The sequence below is a fragment of the Sarcophilus harrisii genome, chromosome 2 (genome assembly GCF_902635505.1).
Source record: "Sarcophilus harrisii chromosome 2, mSarHar1.11, whole genome shotgun sequence".
NCBI lineage: Eukaryota > Metazoa > Chordata > Mammalia > Dasyuromorphia > Dasyuridae > Sarcophilus > Sarcophilus harrisii.
In genome coordinates, this window is record NC_045427.1 from 590,639,022 (window position 1) to 590,657,501 (window position 18,480).

At 36.7% G+C, this 18,480-nt stretch overlaps 1 protein-coding gene across 2 annotated transcripts in view; it reads right to left on the reverse strand.

Moving 5' to 3' along the window:
* The window catches only part of SLIT1 (slit guidance ligand 1), a 245,809-nt gene that overhangs the window by 207,356 nt on the left and 19,973 nt on the right, over nt 1–18,480 (reverse strand). Inside the window, exons 2-4 of one of the 2 annotated variants that reach the window (XM_031956186.1) lie at nt 14,218–14,289; nt 12,233–12,304; nt 6,290–6,361 (exon numbers count right to left, since the gene is read on the reverse strand). In XM_031956186.1, the coding sequence (XP_031812046.1) occupies nt 6,290–6,361; nt 12,233–12,304; nt 14,218–14,289 (216 nt within the window). The remainder of the gene's footprint in view (nt 1–6,289; nt 6,362–12,232; nt 12,305–14,217; nt 14,290–18,480) is intronic. The other variant, XM_031956187.1, reaches the window with a different exon arrangement.

Consider the following 18,480-nt stretch of genomic DNA (forward strand, 5'->3'; position numbering starts at 1 on the left):
AAAATGTTAATGATGCAAATTTAACTTAAAGTATGTGTACATACATACATACTTCCCTTTTTAAACATTTAGTAATACCCCAGATCACTTCCTAGGAATCAAAAATTAATTACTTCCACAGAAGAAAAGTATGAATATTGTTGTCAAACTACTAAGCAGAATTTCCACATAAACAAGTACTCTTCTCTCCCACAACTATTCATTCACCACATCTCCTGCCACACTCCTCCTTAGAAAAGTACTTTTATAATGTAGATTACCTTACCAACCATTGGACAAATATCTGTATATTCTCTGGGAGACCTAGTGTTTCCCATTTTTCTGACCTTTACAATAATCTGATCTTGTCTGCTGGCCACGCCCTATGAAGAAATGTATATTCGTGGATCCACAAATAGTTATATGACAATTAAATACTCACTCCTATGATTCTGTGATCTCATTGACAAAAATGTACCTTCCAACAATGTGGCTCATAACTCATCCATCATGCTTATCCTTTACCATTCTCATCCATGTTCTGCCCTTAATTCACCAAAATAGGTCCACCCACAGTAGTGGTGCATTGGATGGAGCACCAAGTCTGGAGCCAGGAAGACTCCTCTTCCTGATACTTTTTAGCTGTGTGACTCTGGACAAGTCACTTCACCCTATTTGTTTCATGTTCTTTATCTGCAAAATGAGAAGGAAATGGCAAACCACTTCAGTATCTTTGCCAAGTAAACCCTAATAGGGTCATGAAAAGCTGGACACAACTAAAAAATAACTCAAGAACAACAATCTGTTTGGCAGAGGGAGATTCCTCACTGAGAGCTCCCTACAACAATATAATCAAAGGTGAGGGTAAAAAAACAATTATATGTAAATCATGTTTCCAGTTTGGCAAAATGTTGCCTTCACAAATATTCTATTAGGTAGGTACTATTATACCCATTTTACAGAGGGGGTTCAGTGACTTGCAAATGTCGACAAAGTCAGTCTGCATCCAGGACTTCTGATCCAAATTCAGTGCTCTTTTTATCAAGCCATCCAGTCTCTCAAAATGAATGTAAAATTTCCTGCTTTGGAAAGAGCTAAAATCCAAGATCGATCCCACCAAATAGAGTGAAACATTGATACACTTTATACTTTATACATGGATACACTTCCATAGGCAACATAAGCCTGTTTCAACCTCACTAAGGGAAGCAGCCTGGCTCAACTCCAAGGCAGCTGTGAGCCCTGAGGGAAGTTCCCCCCTAGTCAATGCTTTACACTAGTGAGACCTAGCAGAGCAGAAGACTTATTAGCTCAGCAATGCCCTGGAGCTTGGAAAGCCTTCCACTGTAACCTCCAACCTGCCACTAACTTGCTTCATGATACTGGGAAAATTATTTCCTTCACAGAAATTAGGAGCTACAATTTCCCTATCTGAAAAATAAAGAGATACAGTAACCCACTTTGTGAAGTTAGCCAAAAACAAAGAAGTCATATAATGTATAATCGGAATTCAGGGTTATTATTCATAAGAATACTGAAAACAGGACCCCCAAACTCAGATTTTTCTGGGACTGTCCTTTCTCTCTCTGGGAGTGATTCGGTGAAATTGCTCAGGTCCCGAGGTACCTCTTTCACACCATAGAAGAAATGAAGTAGCATTAAAGTCACTTCAAAGCAGGAAAAAAGTCAACAAGGGGATCCTCAGCAGGGAGAACAAATGTCCAGAAAACATCTTTGCAGACGAATGCCCAAGGAAAAGTTAATTTGAGATGCTTTGGATTCACTGGACGAAAAAAAATATATTGTACAAATCATGAGGCTACTGGCCTTTCTAAGAAAATGCCCACAACTCCCAGGTAAAGTAATTGTATTAATTCCAACTCAGTCGTAAAAACCTCTCATTGGAAAAGGGATGCTATAAGTAGGAAGTACTGGGGAGAGTGGATGATGCAATGAATAGAGCACCGGGTTTGAAATCAAGAAGATGTGAGTCCTCAGACACTTATTAGCTATATGACTCTGGGCAAACCACTTCACCCTGTTTGCCTCGGTTTTCACATCTGTAAAATAAGCCAGAGAAGGCAATGGCAAACCACTCCAATATTTCTGCCAAAAAAATCCCAAATGAGGTCACAAAGAGTTGGACACAACTGAAATAATTGAAAAACAACATAATTTCATGCTTTATGGAGGATATGGCATAAGAGGCTAGACCTCCCCCCCCAAAAAAAAAATCCAGACTCAATTTAATAGAACAAAGATAGAGGTCATACAATCAAAAGCAAAACTTGAGCCATACAAGTTGATAAGTTTGGAAACCATGCCCTATGCTAAAGAAACTATGTTTAGGTTAGTCTACTGACTTAACCCTTGTCACATAATGTCTTATATTGCCAATTATTTTTTCCATATCTTTTCTATTATGTCATCTCAGAAAGAAAGAAACAAGGATGTTCCCAACATTTTGAATAGGATATTTATTGTGTAGACATTAAATAACTCTGTATTGTTAATAATGAAGAAAATATGGCAATAACAATGATTTAAGGGAATGACATGTTCTGCCTTTGAATATTTATCTCAGGATTCAAGCTGGAAGATACCCATCTAGTCACAAATGAGGAAACTGACCTCCAGGCTGGTTCACTGACTCGCCAAAGATCACACCAGTTGGAAGAGTTATGATTCAAACCCATATTCCCTGATTCCAAACACAATGCCCTTTCCAAGACATCAGGTTACATTGCTGCTATATGAGCTGTCTTCATGGTCAACATTGCTTTAGGAAACAGAAATACAAAGAAGTAGAGTGGGTAGAGACACCAGTGAGAAAGACAGCTATGGTTAATAGCCACTAGACCTAGACTGTGAATCTCACTTACAGAGGATTTATGGAGGCCATGGGGAATTTTGCAGTAACTTTCCTAGAATGCATGTTTGTCTTTCTGTTATTGCCAAGTAACTGCTAAGAATTTTCAAAGTATAGACTGGTCTTGCTCCTAGAAGAAAAGGTAAAGGAGACAGACGGATGTTTCTCTATTCTCCAGATTATCAGACAAAACAAATTAATTATTCTTTGAAAAGAATGACAGAATTACAAACAAAGAAGAAGAAAAAATACAAAGAGGAAGAAAGAAATTCTAACCTATGTCAGGTGTTTGTAAGATAAAAGAATACATCACTAAAGAAAATGGGGGGAAAAATGACTGCATTCTAGAATTTATGATAGAGAAAGAGAGGAAAGGCAGGAATAATCCAATCTACACTATAGATTTTAACATGGTAGGCTTCAAAGGATTGATTCCAATGGCCTAAAATTCTCCATGAATAAATTAAGCCAGGAGGAATAGGAAGCTTTCCAAAATGAAATTCTGAGGCTCAAACACCAACAATTTCAATAAAGAAGAAAGGGGGAAACCTGCCTAAAGAAACTGATGCAGGTGGACAGAGAACTCATCAGCCAACTTAAACTTTTAAGACATACATAGAAAATGAAGGCAAAGGCAGGTAATAGAGGATGCTTACAAAGGCACAGACCTCCATGAGTCAAGAGCATCAAGGTTTAGTTTGTGGAGATTGGTGGTGAATATCAAGGACAAAAAAAGAGCTTTTTTTTAGTTACATCAGATAAAGGGGGATAAAAAGGAGACAGAAGCTCTACATGGGGCGATTAAATGGTGATAACAGATGACAAAATGTGGCACTCTCACAACTCATGTTGTGAACTCTTCTATGTCCTCTGAGAGTAATATTAATAGCTAGCATTTACATATGACTTTAAGCTTTGTAAAACACTTTACAAATACCTCACAAGTAATCTCTGGACTGGAAAGGATAGAATGAATAACTTTGCAAGCCATAAGAACAATGCAATAACCAGCCATTATTCCAGAGAATGGATGGTGAAGGACACTACCCACTACCCACCTCCTCCTCACAGAGACATGATGGACTCTCTATCCACCATAGAATGAAATCTGAATTTCTTTAGAAAGTCAAGGGAGATTTGCTTTGCTTGACAATGTATATTTGTTACAAAGGTTTTGTTTTTGTTTTCAACGATGGGGGGGGGGGTAAGAAGGAGATTTTTGTTAATTAAAAAAAAATTTAAAAATTCTTTTTTAAACAAAGGTTAAGAGAGTTGAAACTTAAGGAAATAAAGAACAAATAATTGACTACAAATCTTATCCCAAGAAACTGAAAGGCTCAGCAGATGTCATTATCTCCTAAAGATTTTGAAGAACAGGAGAAGGGTGGCGTAAATGAAGTTCAAATACTGACTCAATTTTTTTTAAGGAACAAAAATGAGAAGTCTGAAGACCCTAGGCCATTGAGCTTAACTTCAATTACTGGCAACATTCTAGAAAACATTAATAAAAGAGATGGTTTGGGACCAACCAGAAAAGGAACTAGGGAGCCAGCATAGCTTCATCAAGAGGTCAAACCTGATCAACCTGACTTCCTTAATGGCAGGCTACTACTCAGCTCAAGGGAATGCTCTAGATAGAGTTTGCCTAGATGTAACAAAGTCTACCATGTAGTTCTTGTAGACAAGATGGAGAGATGTGGGCTAAACAATTGTACAGTAAAATAGAATCATTTATTGTACCTACCTAATAGGACACATGTGAAGAACAAATGAGATGATGACATACGGGAAACCTATCTTATAAATCTTAAAATGCTATATAAATGCTAACTTGTTATTATTATTCAGGAATTAATCAATGGTCAAATTCCAAATATAGTCAGTCAGTGAACAAACATTTATCATTACCTCTCTACAATGTGCCAGGTACTAAACTAAGTGCTTGTCAAGTTTGCAGATGGCAAAAGGCTGGGGAAGGATAGATGGCACTCTGAGTGACAGGACTGGAGAAGATCCTAGAAGAGGAGGCTGGTGGGCTGATCCTAATAAGTTGGAATTAAGGATCTGAGATCTAGAGCTGGAAAGACTCTAGTCCAACCCTCGGGACTAGATCTTACAGGTGAGGAAACAGAGGCACAAAAAAGTGCAGGGACTTCCCAAGGTCATCAGGTAATAAATATCAGGGCTGACATTTGAAGCCGGGTCTTAAAACTCCAAGATTATCCCCCTCACCAACTCCTTCTCTTGACATCCTAGCAAAGTGGCAGAGTGGGTAGGATACTGGGCTTGGAGTAAGGAAGATCTCAGTCCAAATTCTGTCTCAAATACTCATTAGCTGTGTGAGCCTAGGTAAATCATTTAGCTTCTCTGTACTCCAGTTTCCTCATTTATAAAATGGAGATAATAATAGTGCCTGCCTCCAAGGAGGATTCAGTGAGATAATATTTGTAAAGCACTTTGCAAATCTTAAGGTGCTAGAAAAATGCTAACTATTATTTTTATTATCCATCCTTCAAAACATAGTTCATCTGCCATATCTCCCATGAAACCTTCCCTAATCTGATCTCATTTCACTTCCTACTCTTTTTTTAAAATACAAATTAGAACACAACCAATAATCTGTGTTGATCACCCCTTTTAGATTTGGAGAAATACTATCTTTGGTTTTTTTTTTTATATTTGTAGTATTTCTCTGTCTTTTCCCTCATATTTCCCCAGAGCTAACTCGATGTCTTATAAATAGCAAATGTTTATTAATGCCTCATGGGATTAAGATTAAGATATAAATAAATGAAAGAAGGGTTTAGATAAGCCTAAAGATGATAAAAATCTATGCAAAAACACTAAGGATCTGTGATGCTGTCAGAACGAGGAACTCCTTTTGCCAGATCAGATCCCAATTCTAAATCCAGGGGAGTTGTCCAAGACAGAAAAAGGTTAAATGGTTTGGTCTGGGTCACACAGATACTATCAGAGACAGAATTTGGATCCAAGTGTTTGTGACTTGGAGGCCCAGATTCAAAACAGGATATAAAAGGAAGCCAGGGATGTTTGGTTATTACAAGCCCAACCTGTTAAAGCTGATATCATTGAAGATAATCATATGCTCTCATTATGTTTCCCTTTTTTATTCTATTGTAGCCAGGAAGACTGTTAGAAGAATATGATCTCTCCTTCCCCTAAGTTTTTAAGAGTAGGAGTACATACCACTTGGGTTCTTATATTAAAGTAACATTTGAGTGTATCATTCTTATGAAAAGAGTCTGATCCTTGAATTCAAAGAGTGTTTTTGACCAGGTGAGAGGCAAGCTGACGGCAGGCAGTTTTAAGAAAAGCCTCTACAGATGCAATCCTCACTGACTGCCCAGTGCTCCTCACTCATCCTGCCAAGAATGACAAGAACAGAAAAATGTTCTAAGAATTGAAAAAAAGGTTACTCACAGTCTTGAAAGTGCCTGGTTATTCTGGAACAGTAGTTCTGGTAACAAGTGCAGATGGTTCCGGTTCAGTCGTCTGGAGAAAAGAAAAGAAAAAATTTAAAATAACTTAGTTTTTCAGAGGAAAAGGAAAAATTTGCTCTATTACAGAAAGAATATTGAGATCTCAACTCTTCCTAATAATGGGTTTATGTGTAAATATACATGTACACACATACAGTCACATGCACTCATATCCCACCGCTGATTTTTTTTCATTTTAGCATCTTGCGCCCTGTAGTGATTATGTTATGAAATACTAAAGAAAACCATTCACTCAACTGACATCAGTCTAGTAAAAGGAAAGTCAGTTACTTCTGGTTAACAGCTGGACACTTGAAAAATGTGAATAACAGAATTAAGGGTTGTTGGTCACACCATTTTCTTGACCTCATAATCACTTCGGGAGAATACTATAATGGAGGTGGATTTGGAAGCCCTCAATAACCAAACAGAATTCATAACTCTACTGACTACTGCCTTGACCATTAGGCCAGACCAAGAGATCAACATCTGCCCTGTAACCAACCTCCAACACATACGCTTTTTCATCTCTTGCTCAGGAATTCATCTATTTCTGTGGCTCCATTGAGAATCCCCATGAATCTCTGTCTTTCCTTTCCCTACTATCCATATCTCTTATGCCCCTATTTCACTCTGCCCAAATCTACCTTTTTGCCTTCTGAAACTCCCATTATACTTTTCACATTAGATATATGCTATAAAAATGCCAGTTTTAATTATTAACAGAACTCTAAAATCCTGAAGCCTAAACCTTCTCCCAATTCAGATAACTAAGCTACCAAAGACAACCTACACAGATTCACCTAAATTTGGGCAATTAGTTAGAAACAAAAGGGAAAGGAGGGAATTTAGGGCATATGTTCAAATACTTGCACATCTACTTTTAGCAGTCCATTTAAATGACACTCATTTGTCAGAGCATTTTTAAATGGGTCATCTTATAAGAAGTTTTAATTTATCTGGAAAAATTACCAATATAGTTACAGTTTTCCCAAGGGGCAAGGAAGAAACTCTGAATTCTATAAATGTAACCTGACTAGGAAAGATAATCCTGGAGAGGAAAGTCCTTTATTGTGAGAGAAAGAATATGAGACTGGGAGTTCAGAGGCCTGGTTTCTTTTTTTATATAGCTTTTTAGTTGCAAAACATATGCATAGGAATTTTTCATCATTGATCCTCGCAAAGTCTTCTGTTCCAAATTATTCCCTCCTTCCCCCCACTCCTTCCCCTAGATGACAGATAGTCTAATACATGTTAAATATGTTAAAGTATATGTTAAATCCAATATATGTATACATATCCATACAATGCTGCATAAGAAAAATCAGATCTAAAAAGAAAAAAAACCTGGGAAGGAAAACAAAAATGCAAGCAAACAATAACAGAAAGAATGAAAATGCTGTGATGAGAACCACATTCAGTTCCCACAGTCCTCTATCTGGGGGTAGATGGCTCTTTTCATCACTAAACAATTGGAACTGATTTGAATCATCTCATTGTTGAAAAGAGCCATGTCCATCAGAATTGACCATCGTATAGTCTTCTTGTTGCCTTGTATAATGATCTCCTGGTTCTGCTCACTTCATTTACCATCAGTTCATGTAAATCTCTCCAAGCCTCTTTGAAACCATCCTGTTGGTTGTTCCTTACAGAACAATAATATTTCATAACATTCACATGCCATAACTTATTCAGCCATTCTCCAGCTGATGGGCATTCACTCCATTTCCAGTTTCTTGTGACTACAAAAAGGGTTGCTACAAACATTTTTGCACATGTGGGTCTCTTTCCTTCTTTTGGGATCTCTTTGGGATATAAGCCCAACAGAAACACTGCTGGATCAAAGGGTATACACAAATTGCTCTCCAAAATGGTTGGATTTGTTCACAATTCCAGCAGCAATGTATCAGTATCCCAGTTTTCCCAATCCCCTCCAACATTCTTCATTATCTTTTCCCATCATTTTAGCCAATCTGAGAGCTGTGTAGTGGTATCTCAGAGATGTCTTAATTTGCATTTCTCTGATCAATAGTGATTTAGAGCACCTTTTCATATGACTAAGAATAGTTTCAATTTCTTTGTCTGAAAATTGTCTGTTCATATCTTTTGACCATTTATCAATTGGAGAATGGCTTGATTTCTTATAAATTTGAGTCAATTCTCTATATATTTTAGAAATGACAGAGGCCTGGTTTCAACTTCCAGTTTGATCACTCACTAACTATAGTCTTGGGCCAAACAAGAAAGCAAGAAAGCATTTATTAAGCACTTATTATGTGCCAGACACTCAGATAAGCACTGATGATGCAGAAATAAGAGTGAAACAGTCTCTTTCCTTAGGCTTACTTTCTTAGAGAGGAGATAACATATACATATAAAATATATATATATATATAATACATTAAAAATTAGTATAAAGTAGTTTTAAGAGGGAGGGAGCCCTTACTATCAGTTGAGGAGGATCAGGAAAGCCTTCAAGTACAAGGGGACACAAACTAGATCAAGTCACATTCCATTTCTCAGACTCAATTTCCTAATCTGTAAAATGAAGTGGGCTATATTAATTCTAATGTCTTCCAGCTCTAACTCCTGTAATTCTATCAACAATTTGGAGTAGATCTTGAGGTTTGGACTCCTCTCTCTCTTAATTAATTTCACGAAAACTTCTTCTCTGCCCATATTTCAGATTAAGGAATGCACAATTTCATGCACTAGGATACTCTAGTAACTTGTATCACAATCATGCTTTGCCTTGGCAGGCACTCTATGAATTCTGTGGCCAAAAATACTCATTATTCTATGGTCAAACTTCTGGTAAAAAGCTTCTCTGAACTTAGCCAGACAGGTTCCCAAAAGACAGACATGCACTTTGTCACTTAGTTCTGCTCAAAATCTTTCCAACTTAGGAGGACCTCCCAGAGCTTGGATTCTGCCTTTGATTATCCTGAATCACCATCATCCTACAATAAGGCACCAGAGAAGGATTTTTAGTAAAAGGATATTTTTCCATGTTTCAGATTTTTAAAATCCTTCAAATTATACTTACAAAAGGAGGATAATCAAAAAACAACTTAAGAGAACTGAAATAGTTCCACAGGAGGCAACTAAAATGATAAAGGCTTAGCATGAAGAATCTGTCTCTGAGAATCATCTTTGAAAAAGGAATACTTTCCTGTTTGGAAAAATGAAGATGAGAGAATTTATGACTGAAGTCCATAAAATCATATTTACAGATTGGGGAAATATGGGCTTGTTTGTGACACCTCAGTATTCTAAAACTATGGCCATCCACTAAACCATATATAAGGTTAAAGGCAAATAAATAGCAATAAAAGTTTTTCAGAAAGCATCATTTTATACCATAGACAATAAACGTCTAGAATTTGTTTTCTCAAGAATTAAAAGTTTAAAGCTAACAATTTAAAGAGATACAAAATGAGCTGGGAAAATGAGTGGAAATTAGTCTCCTCGCTGGCTGATCTTCAACAAGTCTCTTCTAGATTACATCAGACAAATTCTAAGTTCTATAATTCTAACATTCTATTGCTCTACATTTATAAACAATAGATTCATAACAAACCAATAAAGGAAATCTGGGATACGTGAAGTATACACCTAACTTTTTCAGATTGATTTTATTGAAGTATCTACCCCTACTGGGAAAAAAATGACTCTTGCTATCATTGTCAGAAAGAGAATAGTAATTTACATGGCCTAATGCAGTATTTATATTCTTTTAATTAAAAAAAAAAACCCTAAGCTTTCTTAATGCTTTTTGTCTTTATATCACAGCTACTTTCAGATATATCCTCCAGCACACTTATTACCAAAGTTATCAAATGATAACTCTTATCAAGTGAGCATTCTTATAACCAAAAAAATATTTTTAGACAATACCAATCACCAAATCTGACAGTGCATGTAACATTCATCTATAGTCTATCACCTTTCTCTTGAAAAGACAGAGGTATTTCCACATCTCTTTGTTGGACACTAAGATTAGTCATTATGATTATTCAACATTTAGTTTCATTTTAATGTCCTCTTTATTTTCATTGTCATAATTGTTATACACTTTGTTCCTTAGATTCCATTTTATTCTGCATCAATTCAAACAACTCTTCCCATGTTTCTCTTAATTTCTAAGTTCTATCCTTTTCACAAAATTGCACAGGCTGACAGTCTGATATCTCCAGAAATAAATGTCAAATGTTTTGAAATTCAAGGAATCATTCAATTACATGTAATTAAGTTCTATTAAAAATTCAACATTATGCTAGGTGCCATAAAATATACTGAAATGTAAAACACAGCCCCTGGTCTCAATTCAATTCAAGAAGCATTTATTAAGTTCCTACTATGTGCCAAGAACACTTTAGCTTAAGACATTTCTCATATAGTTGGAGCTACAGAACTCCAAAACATCATTAGAATATGTGAACAACTAAGAAAACACAAATTTTTTTCTTAATTTCTAACAGCAGCCATAAAATCACATAGCCATTGCAGGCTGGCTAACCTTAGGGCTGTAATCAGCCTATAATCAACTCCAGGAAAATAACTGTCAACTACACAAAGCAGGTCAGCTCTTCTACTCCAGGGATCACAAAGGTCCAATCTAGTACAGATGTTATGTTTATGGCTATACCTTCCTATCTGCCTGTCAGTAAAAAGGGTTTATTCTAATGGTCTTCCTAAGGGGAAAAAAGTCATTTTTGAAAGAAAAAAAAAACTTTGTAAATCTCCAAACAATGGGAAGAGACAGCTTCAAGTTCCTTAACCATGATAGTGTAAATGATACCTCAAGTTTTCAATTTCTAGTAGCTTCTTCCTCTAAGCACAATGGTTTTTCCCCTTCACACAATCCCTAAGAAGAAGAAACAAGACTATGATTCTTATTCTCAAATGGGAGAACAATGGCCCAGAGATATGAAATGATCTGTCTGGTACTATACAACTAATTCAGAAAGAATTAAATTCTCTCTTCTTCCTCACTTCACATACACACACACACACACATTGAATAGTTTCTTCCTCCAGATTTCTCATTCATATCACCTTCTCTTTAAAAAGGTGGTTTTAGCCATATGGCCTAAGAATTCCTAGATCAGATCAGGGCAGAGAAAAGATGGAAAGGGAATAGAGAAGAGACCTCAGTACATCCGATGGCAACCCACTGCATACCCTGTCAGGGAATGGCTGAAAAAAAAATTCATGACTCTTATATCAAGGCTCCAGTTAGAAGATATTCTTCCAGCCATTCTCCCCATCAAGTCTAACAGAACCACAACTATCCTGGCAAACTCCAGTGATTTGAAGTCATTGTCCCATTCTTTCCATGAAAGAACCCACTTGGATGACCTACCTCCACAATTGCTTGAGAGAAAGTTAAGGGAACTACTCAACAACCATTTGAAGATGCTTCAATATCCTCACTGCTGCCCCTGCTTTTCAGAGAAGAAAAGCACATATTCCCTCCAGACCTCTATGCTGAACCATTGACAAGGTGAGCAGAGGAAGACCCATAAAGGGTCACTCAATGTTCTTGTGTCCCCCATCACTGTCAATCAGCATCATATCAAACAGCAAGGATATAATAGCCAATTAAAACTATTGCTGGATAACTCAATGCTAACTGTCAGCTAAGCCATTATCACTTGTGAGGAGAGAAATGTATTTGGAAATGACAGCAATGTGTTTTAAAGTGCATCAATAAAACATTATACAAAACTGGTGGGAAGAAGGAAAGGGAATAGTTTTCTCTTGTTCTATTTTCTTACAAGCCTCAGATATATGGCTGGGACACCATGAGTAAAAATATTCATGCATGGAGTCCTGTGTAAATCCAACTTCTCCCCCATCCTTATGCCCTGTGAATACTCACAGTCGCTCCAGATCCCTCATGTCATCAAAAGCTCCTCGCTCCACTGCTCCAATCTGATTTTCCATCAGTTGTCTGGTGAGCCAAAGAGACAAAGGCTGCTCTAGGTCAAGTACTTCAAGAAATAAGAGGTAAATTCAAGCCAAGATACTTAGGGAAGGAATGACAAAGTGCACCACCCAAGGGCTTCCTATTAAGACCTTTCTTGAATGGATGAGATTTCCTTAAAGTCTGCTGAATTCAACAATGAAGGCTTCTTCCCAGAATCAGACCCTGCCACATAACAAATACAGCAAGGGAAAACCTAGTTTAGTCTGCAGTGAGCAGGGGGCATTGGTCTGTCGGGCCCTGGCATGAATGTCCATCCCAGCAAAGCCTCTAGCACCAACCCAGAGGGCACATGTCCAGGCAGTATAGCAGCAAGTACAAGATGCTGCAAGTGGGCAAAGGATTGTGCCAACTGGGCAGAGCTTATGAGGGCAGAAAATGCACTGGCAGCTGGCAGACATCACACAACCCTCCCACTGCCCCCCATCTGCTTTGGATGAAAATGAGACACCTACGCCAAATCATCACTACCCATACACAAGCTCTTGGTTTTGTTCTTTATTTTCCCCATCCCCTCCCTAATCTCATGTCTCCCTATATTCCAAATGAAAGGATGAAAGATTTCAAGGCAATGGTAAAGCTACAACTACATCTTTGTTCTTAGTACAGAATTTAACAGGTCCTGCTTTTCCATGTCCCAACTCCTACCACCATGTTAATAAAGAAGCAGGAGAAATGTAGGATGGGACCATGGTCTCCTACAACTAACCTTTCCTTTCCTTTCCTTGCCATCTCTTCTTCTGCCATGGTTTAAACTGTAACAATTAGGTGGCTTAGCAGAAAGAGGACTGGGCTTGGAATGAGGAAAACTTAAATTATTAGCTCTGTAACCCTAGTCAAATGGGTTTAATGTCTGTCTGCTTCAGTTTCCTCAACTGTATAATGAAGAGGTTAGACTCTAAGGTTGCTTAAAGCTGTAAATGTACAATCCTGGGATCTTATGGTGTTTAGCTTGGATCCCTAGGCTCCCAAACATATTTATGCCTGGTTGTAATTTCTATTTACATTTGACTATATCAGACACGTATGTCATTATGGTGCTTCAGAAATACATCACACCTGGTCTCTACTGTTCCTGAATTAGACACATAAAGGTCAATCTTATGGAGCCCACAGAGTCATAGAATATCAGCATTAGAGGGACCTTCATTGTTATCTAATATCACCAAAAAGGAACTTTACAAGCCGTCTGCTCCAGCCCCTCCATTTTATAGATGAGAAATTGGAGGAGCAAAGAAGGTAAGAACTTTGCCCAATGTCACACAAGTAGCAGACATCAGAGGTGAGAGCCGGACCCTGATCTTCTGAGTCTTGAGGAACTCTATCATAATGGCTTCCAGAATCATCAGACCTTTGACCAATATCACACAAGTAGCAGACATCAGAGGTGAGATCTGGACTCAGGTTTTCTGAATCTTGACCATTCTATTACAATGACTCCCAGAATCACTGGACCACAGATGGAGGACCTTCAATATGGCCAGGATTCTTACAAAGCACATTAAATGAAGGTCCTATATATATATATATAATTTCTAATCTTTAATATAGCATGAGACTGTGGAAGATAGCTACAGGGGCTTGGAGACTTCAAAGGCACAAAAAAAAGATTTTTTTTCTCCATTTCCCCATATCATTGCTTTGATTGTAACCTCTTTGGAAAGGGCCCCCTTATAACCCACAATACAATGGCTCCAATCTCCTTGATAGTTCTCTACCAATCTGAGCCATGACTTAGCTCCTAACAGGACATTCTCAGATCTCACTTCTGTGTCCAAAATTGATCCTGCTAGTCTTGCAGCAAAAGTGGGGAGAACAGGCAAGGAAATAGAGAAATGGGCAGGGGATTCAGGAGGAAGACAAAGAAAGGAAAGACTCACAACACTCGAAGCTGCTTCAGTCCTGCAAAGTCATTCTTGTGGATCCGAGTGATGTTGTTCCCGTTGAGTTCCCTAGAGGAGCAAAGAAGAAAGAACATGCAGTGAGCAGCCTGGAGGAAGGAGAAAGGGCTCTCTTCCAGATCCACACTAGCCAACTTATGCTTACCATCTGTTAAATAGGACACTGGGTTTCCCAATTGACATACCTGAAGACACAAGTGGATCACATAGCCTTAAATGGTGTTTTATGAATTTTCTTTGAATCTCCCTATCTCAAATTCTCTTCTTCAAATCTTTCTTCATATAGGAGCCAAAATAATCATTCTAAAGCAGAGTTCTAACCATGTTACTTCCCAGCTCAAAAATTTTCAATGGTTCCCTATTGTCTAAAAAATAAAACTCAAGACATATAACCTTCTATTTAAGGTCTTCCATAACTTGCCTTTGGCTGACTTTCCAGCCCTATTTCCTATTTTTTTTGTTTTCATTTACTCTATGTCCAGTTAAATTGGACTACTAGCTATTCCCTGAATTGGCATGCCATCCCTTGCCCAGAATAAGGAAAAACTTCCTCCCCTCCATCTTCTGGACCTCTACTCTGCAAGTCACTATCCCACTCATGTGTATTCATTTAATCATAATGGTCTATAAATAATAGCACTGGTACATCCTTCCTGCTATGTTTTTCTATTGGCTCTGATCCTGATGTAAAATAAGTGGAAAGAATTCTTGACTTGAAGTCAGAATGTGACATTGGACAAATATATCACTTTTCTGAACTCTAGCTTCCTTATCTATGAAAAGGGGATGATGATAATAGCTATAGCACCTGTCTCTTAAGGTTGTTGTGGGACTAAATGACATAATGTATGTAAAGTATTTGCAAACTTTTAAGAGCTATATAATCAGGTGTGATTATTATTGGTACCTATACTTTCAGACTGAGTTAGGTGGAAAGTAGGTGGCACAGGGGATAAGGCATTGGGCTTGGAGTCAGGAAGCCTTATCTGTTTGAGGAGTTCAAATCCAACCTCATACACTTACTAGCTGTGTGAACCTCAGCAAGTCTCTTAACCCTGTTTGCCTCAGTTTCCTCATCTATAAAATGAGTTGGAGAAGGAAATGGTAGATCTCTTCAGTATCTTTGTCAAGAAAGGGTTTAAAGGGTAGGACATGACTGAATAACAAGAAGATAACCTGATATTATGATATTCAAATAATGTTATGATGCTCAAATAATGTATATACAGTGCTTTATAAAATGCAAGTACAATAAAAATATCAGTTATTATTGCTAAGTATGATATCTAGGATTTGAACTTGGATTCATTAATAACTTAATTGAATTCTCATTGAGATTGGTCTACTTAGGTTATCTGTTTTTGAGAGCGTCAGATTGGGTGTTTGATATTTTTTGCAAATATTCATCTATTTCTTAAGTTCTAAAATTTATTAGCATAAATCTTTTCTTAAGTTTATTGCTCATTACCATGTCTCCTTTATGCTTCTAATTCTCTCTTTTTAAATTAAAGTTTTAGGGTTTTTTTTTAATCAACTTTCTTGATTATACAAATAACTTATTAGTCATTTCAATTGCTTTTTTGTTTTCCAGTTTATTAATTTCTGATCTGATTTTAATAATCCTCTTTTTCTACTTTCCTTTTAGTGTATTACTTTGCATATTTTCTGTGTTCTTTAAATGCAGACCTAATTTGTTAATTCATTCTTTGTCTCTCTTGCTAATTGAGGGATTCAAAGCTATAAATTTGCCTCTAAGCACTGAACTGGCTGCCTACATTGAGTTATGTGCTATTTCTGTTGTTGTTATCTTTTAAGGTAATCTGCTATTATTAAATCCTTTTTTAACCAAAGCATTAATAAATTACTTTTTTAAATCTCACAAATATCTAGACATTGATCATCTATCACTGTTTTCTCCTAGTTTTAATATATTAGTGTCCATTAATGTATTTTCAATTTATATCTTTCCAAATTTGCTTATGGCTTCACTCCTGGCCAAGAACACAATCCATTTTTGTGAATGTTCCATGAATGCTTAAAAAGAATGGAAATTCCTTATTATGTCCACTAAGTTCTCTCTAAATATTTATTAAATCCCCATTTCTCAGTCATCTAAAATGTCTCTGATTAAATCTGTGTAAATCTTTTTGCATTAAACATGTATCCTCTAGGCAATATGAATGAATGGCATTATGTGCCAGCAACTGTGCTAAGCATTAAAGACACATCTTTAAATGGTAAGGTTCCTGCCCTTACATTTTAACAGCAGAAGACAATACAAGTAGGGGAATAGAGTTTTGTTCCAGGGAAGTGGAAGTTCTAAAGGAGAACAGCACAGTGAAAATATCAGAGTGGAAAGAATGGGATGCTGAAACCTATGCCAGCCCATAGATAAAGTGGACCAAGTGGGCCAGTTTGCACTCATTCACTATTCAACTGGCTTGGGCCCTACAGCAGGAGCTCTAAATATGAAAAAATCCACTTCTTCCAGGGTTGCAGCCTGGATTCTAGAAAACCTAGGTGTGAAGGTTGAGTTCTCAGGTCCAATGTACAGGGTTCTATTCCAGGTCAAGGGAAAAGCACATCAGCTACTACACTATGTTCTTGCATCCATTCTATATCCCTTTTTCTTGTTAAAGGGAAAGCTCAATTCACTTAAATGTAATCCTGCTGTTTTCAAATTTAACATTTTTTTTTTTGGTATTAGAAATGTAACAGGATATTAGATAAAGGAATAAAACTTTATTTTATTATTTCTATTACTAAGAAAATTTCAATGAAAGAATTTTTTTTATTCCTGAGTTTTGTGCTGTGAACTCTAAATATCTTTAAAATGGGCATCAAGGTAATGCAGTAGATAGCACATAAGGGCTGGAATGAGGAAAACCTGAGTTTAAATATGACTTCAAACATTCACAAGCTGTGTGACTCTGGGCAAGTCACTTAACCCTATCTACCTCATCTTCCTCATCTGTAAAATAAGCTGGAAAAGGAAATGACAAATTACTCTATTATCTTTGCCAAAAAAAAAAACCCCAAATGACGTCATTAAGAGTCGAATAGGACTGAAATGATTGAACAATTCAATCTCTAAAAGAGGGGTTTTTTACCTGGGACACATAATAGATTTCAAGGGGTCTTTGAATTAGGATATGGACATCTTTATTTTCACTAACATCTAGAAGAAATATAGCATTCAATTATTTAAAAACATTATTCTTAGAAAAGGTCCATAGGTTTCACAAGACAGTCAAAAGAGTTCAGGACACAAAAAGTTAAATAACCTCTATCTAAGACTTGCCAGCCTTCAAAACAAAGACAAGAGCTTCTCATTCATTGTGGATGGCCACCAATCCCAACTCTTTGCCAATTATTTACCTGGCTTTACTTTGTTCCTTTTGTTTATCTGTAACTTCTTAATTATATCACCTTTAGTTCTGTGCATTTATTTTGCCATTCTATTGCCTTCTCCACCCCAAGGTCAGCTTGTATCATTCTATAAATTTAATCAATAATGTAGTTATTTTTAAGTATCCTTTGGAGGTTCTTTCATTAAGATAACAACAATTCGATCATAATTGAAAAATGGCCACTGTTCCAAGTACTTAGCTTTCCTTACTGAGTTTCCACAGCTCAGTTCCAAAAAGCTGTTTTGAAACATGGTTTTTTTTCCTCCATAAATTCTTTGAGGACCTTTTGTGTTTTAAATGTCTGTCCTTTGTTTTCCAATGGAATTTAGATGGGTAGGGATTTATTTCTGGTAATAAGACACATTTTTAAAAATTTTACATATCATATCCAAAATTTTTTAATCATTTCTGGTTTTTTAGCTAATTTTCTGAGACTCCGGCAATGATTTTTGATAAGTTATCTGTTTCTTCTTCTGGGTGGCTTGAAGAGATTTTTCTTGTGTCTTTGTGGTTTTGAAGTTTGATAATGGTGTGCTTCTAAGTGAGTTGAATGCTAAATTTCTCTTTATTAGTTTCCTGTGAATACTATTTACAGCAATGGTTCTCAAACTTTTGTTTTCAGTATCTTTATCCTATTAAAAATTATTGAGGATCTCTCCAAAGCATTTTTGTTTATCTGGGTTATATTTATAGACATTTACTATATTGGAAATAAAAACTATTTTTGAATTTGTAGACCCTCTAAAAGGGTTTCAGAGATCCCCAGGATTCTCTAGACCATACTTTGAGAACCACTGATTTACAGGATTTCATTTGGTTTTGAAACTTTAAA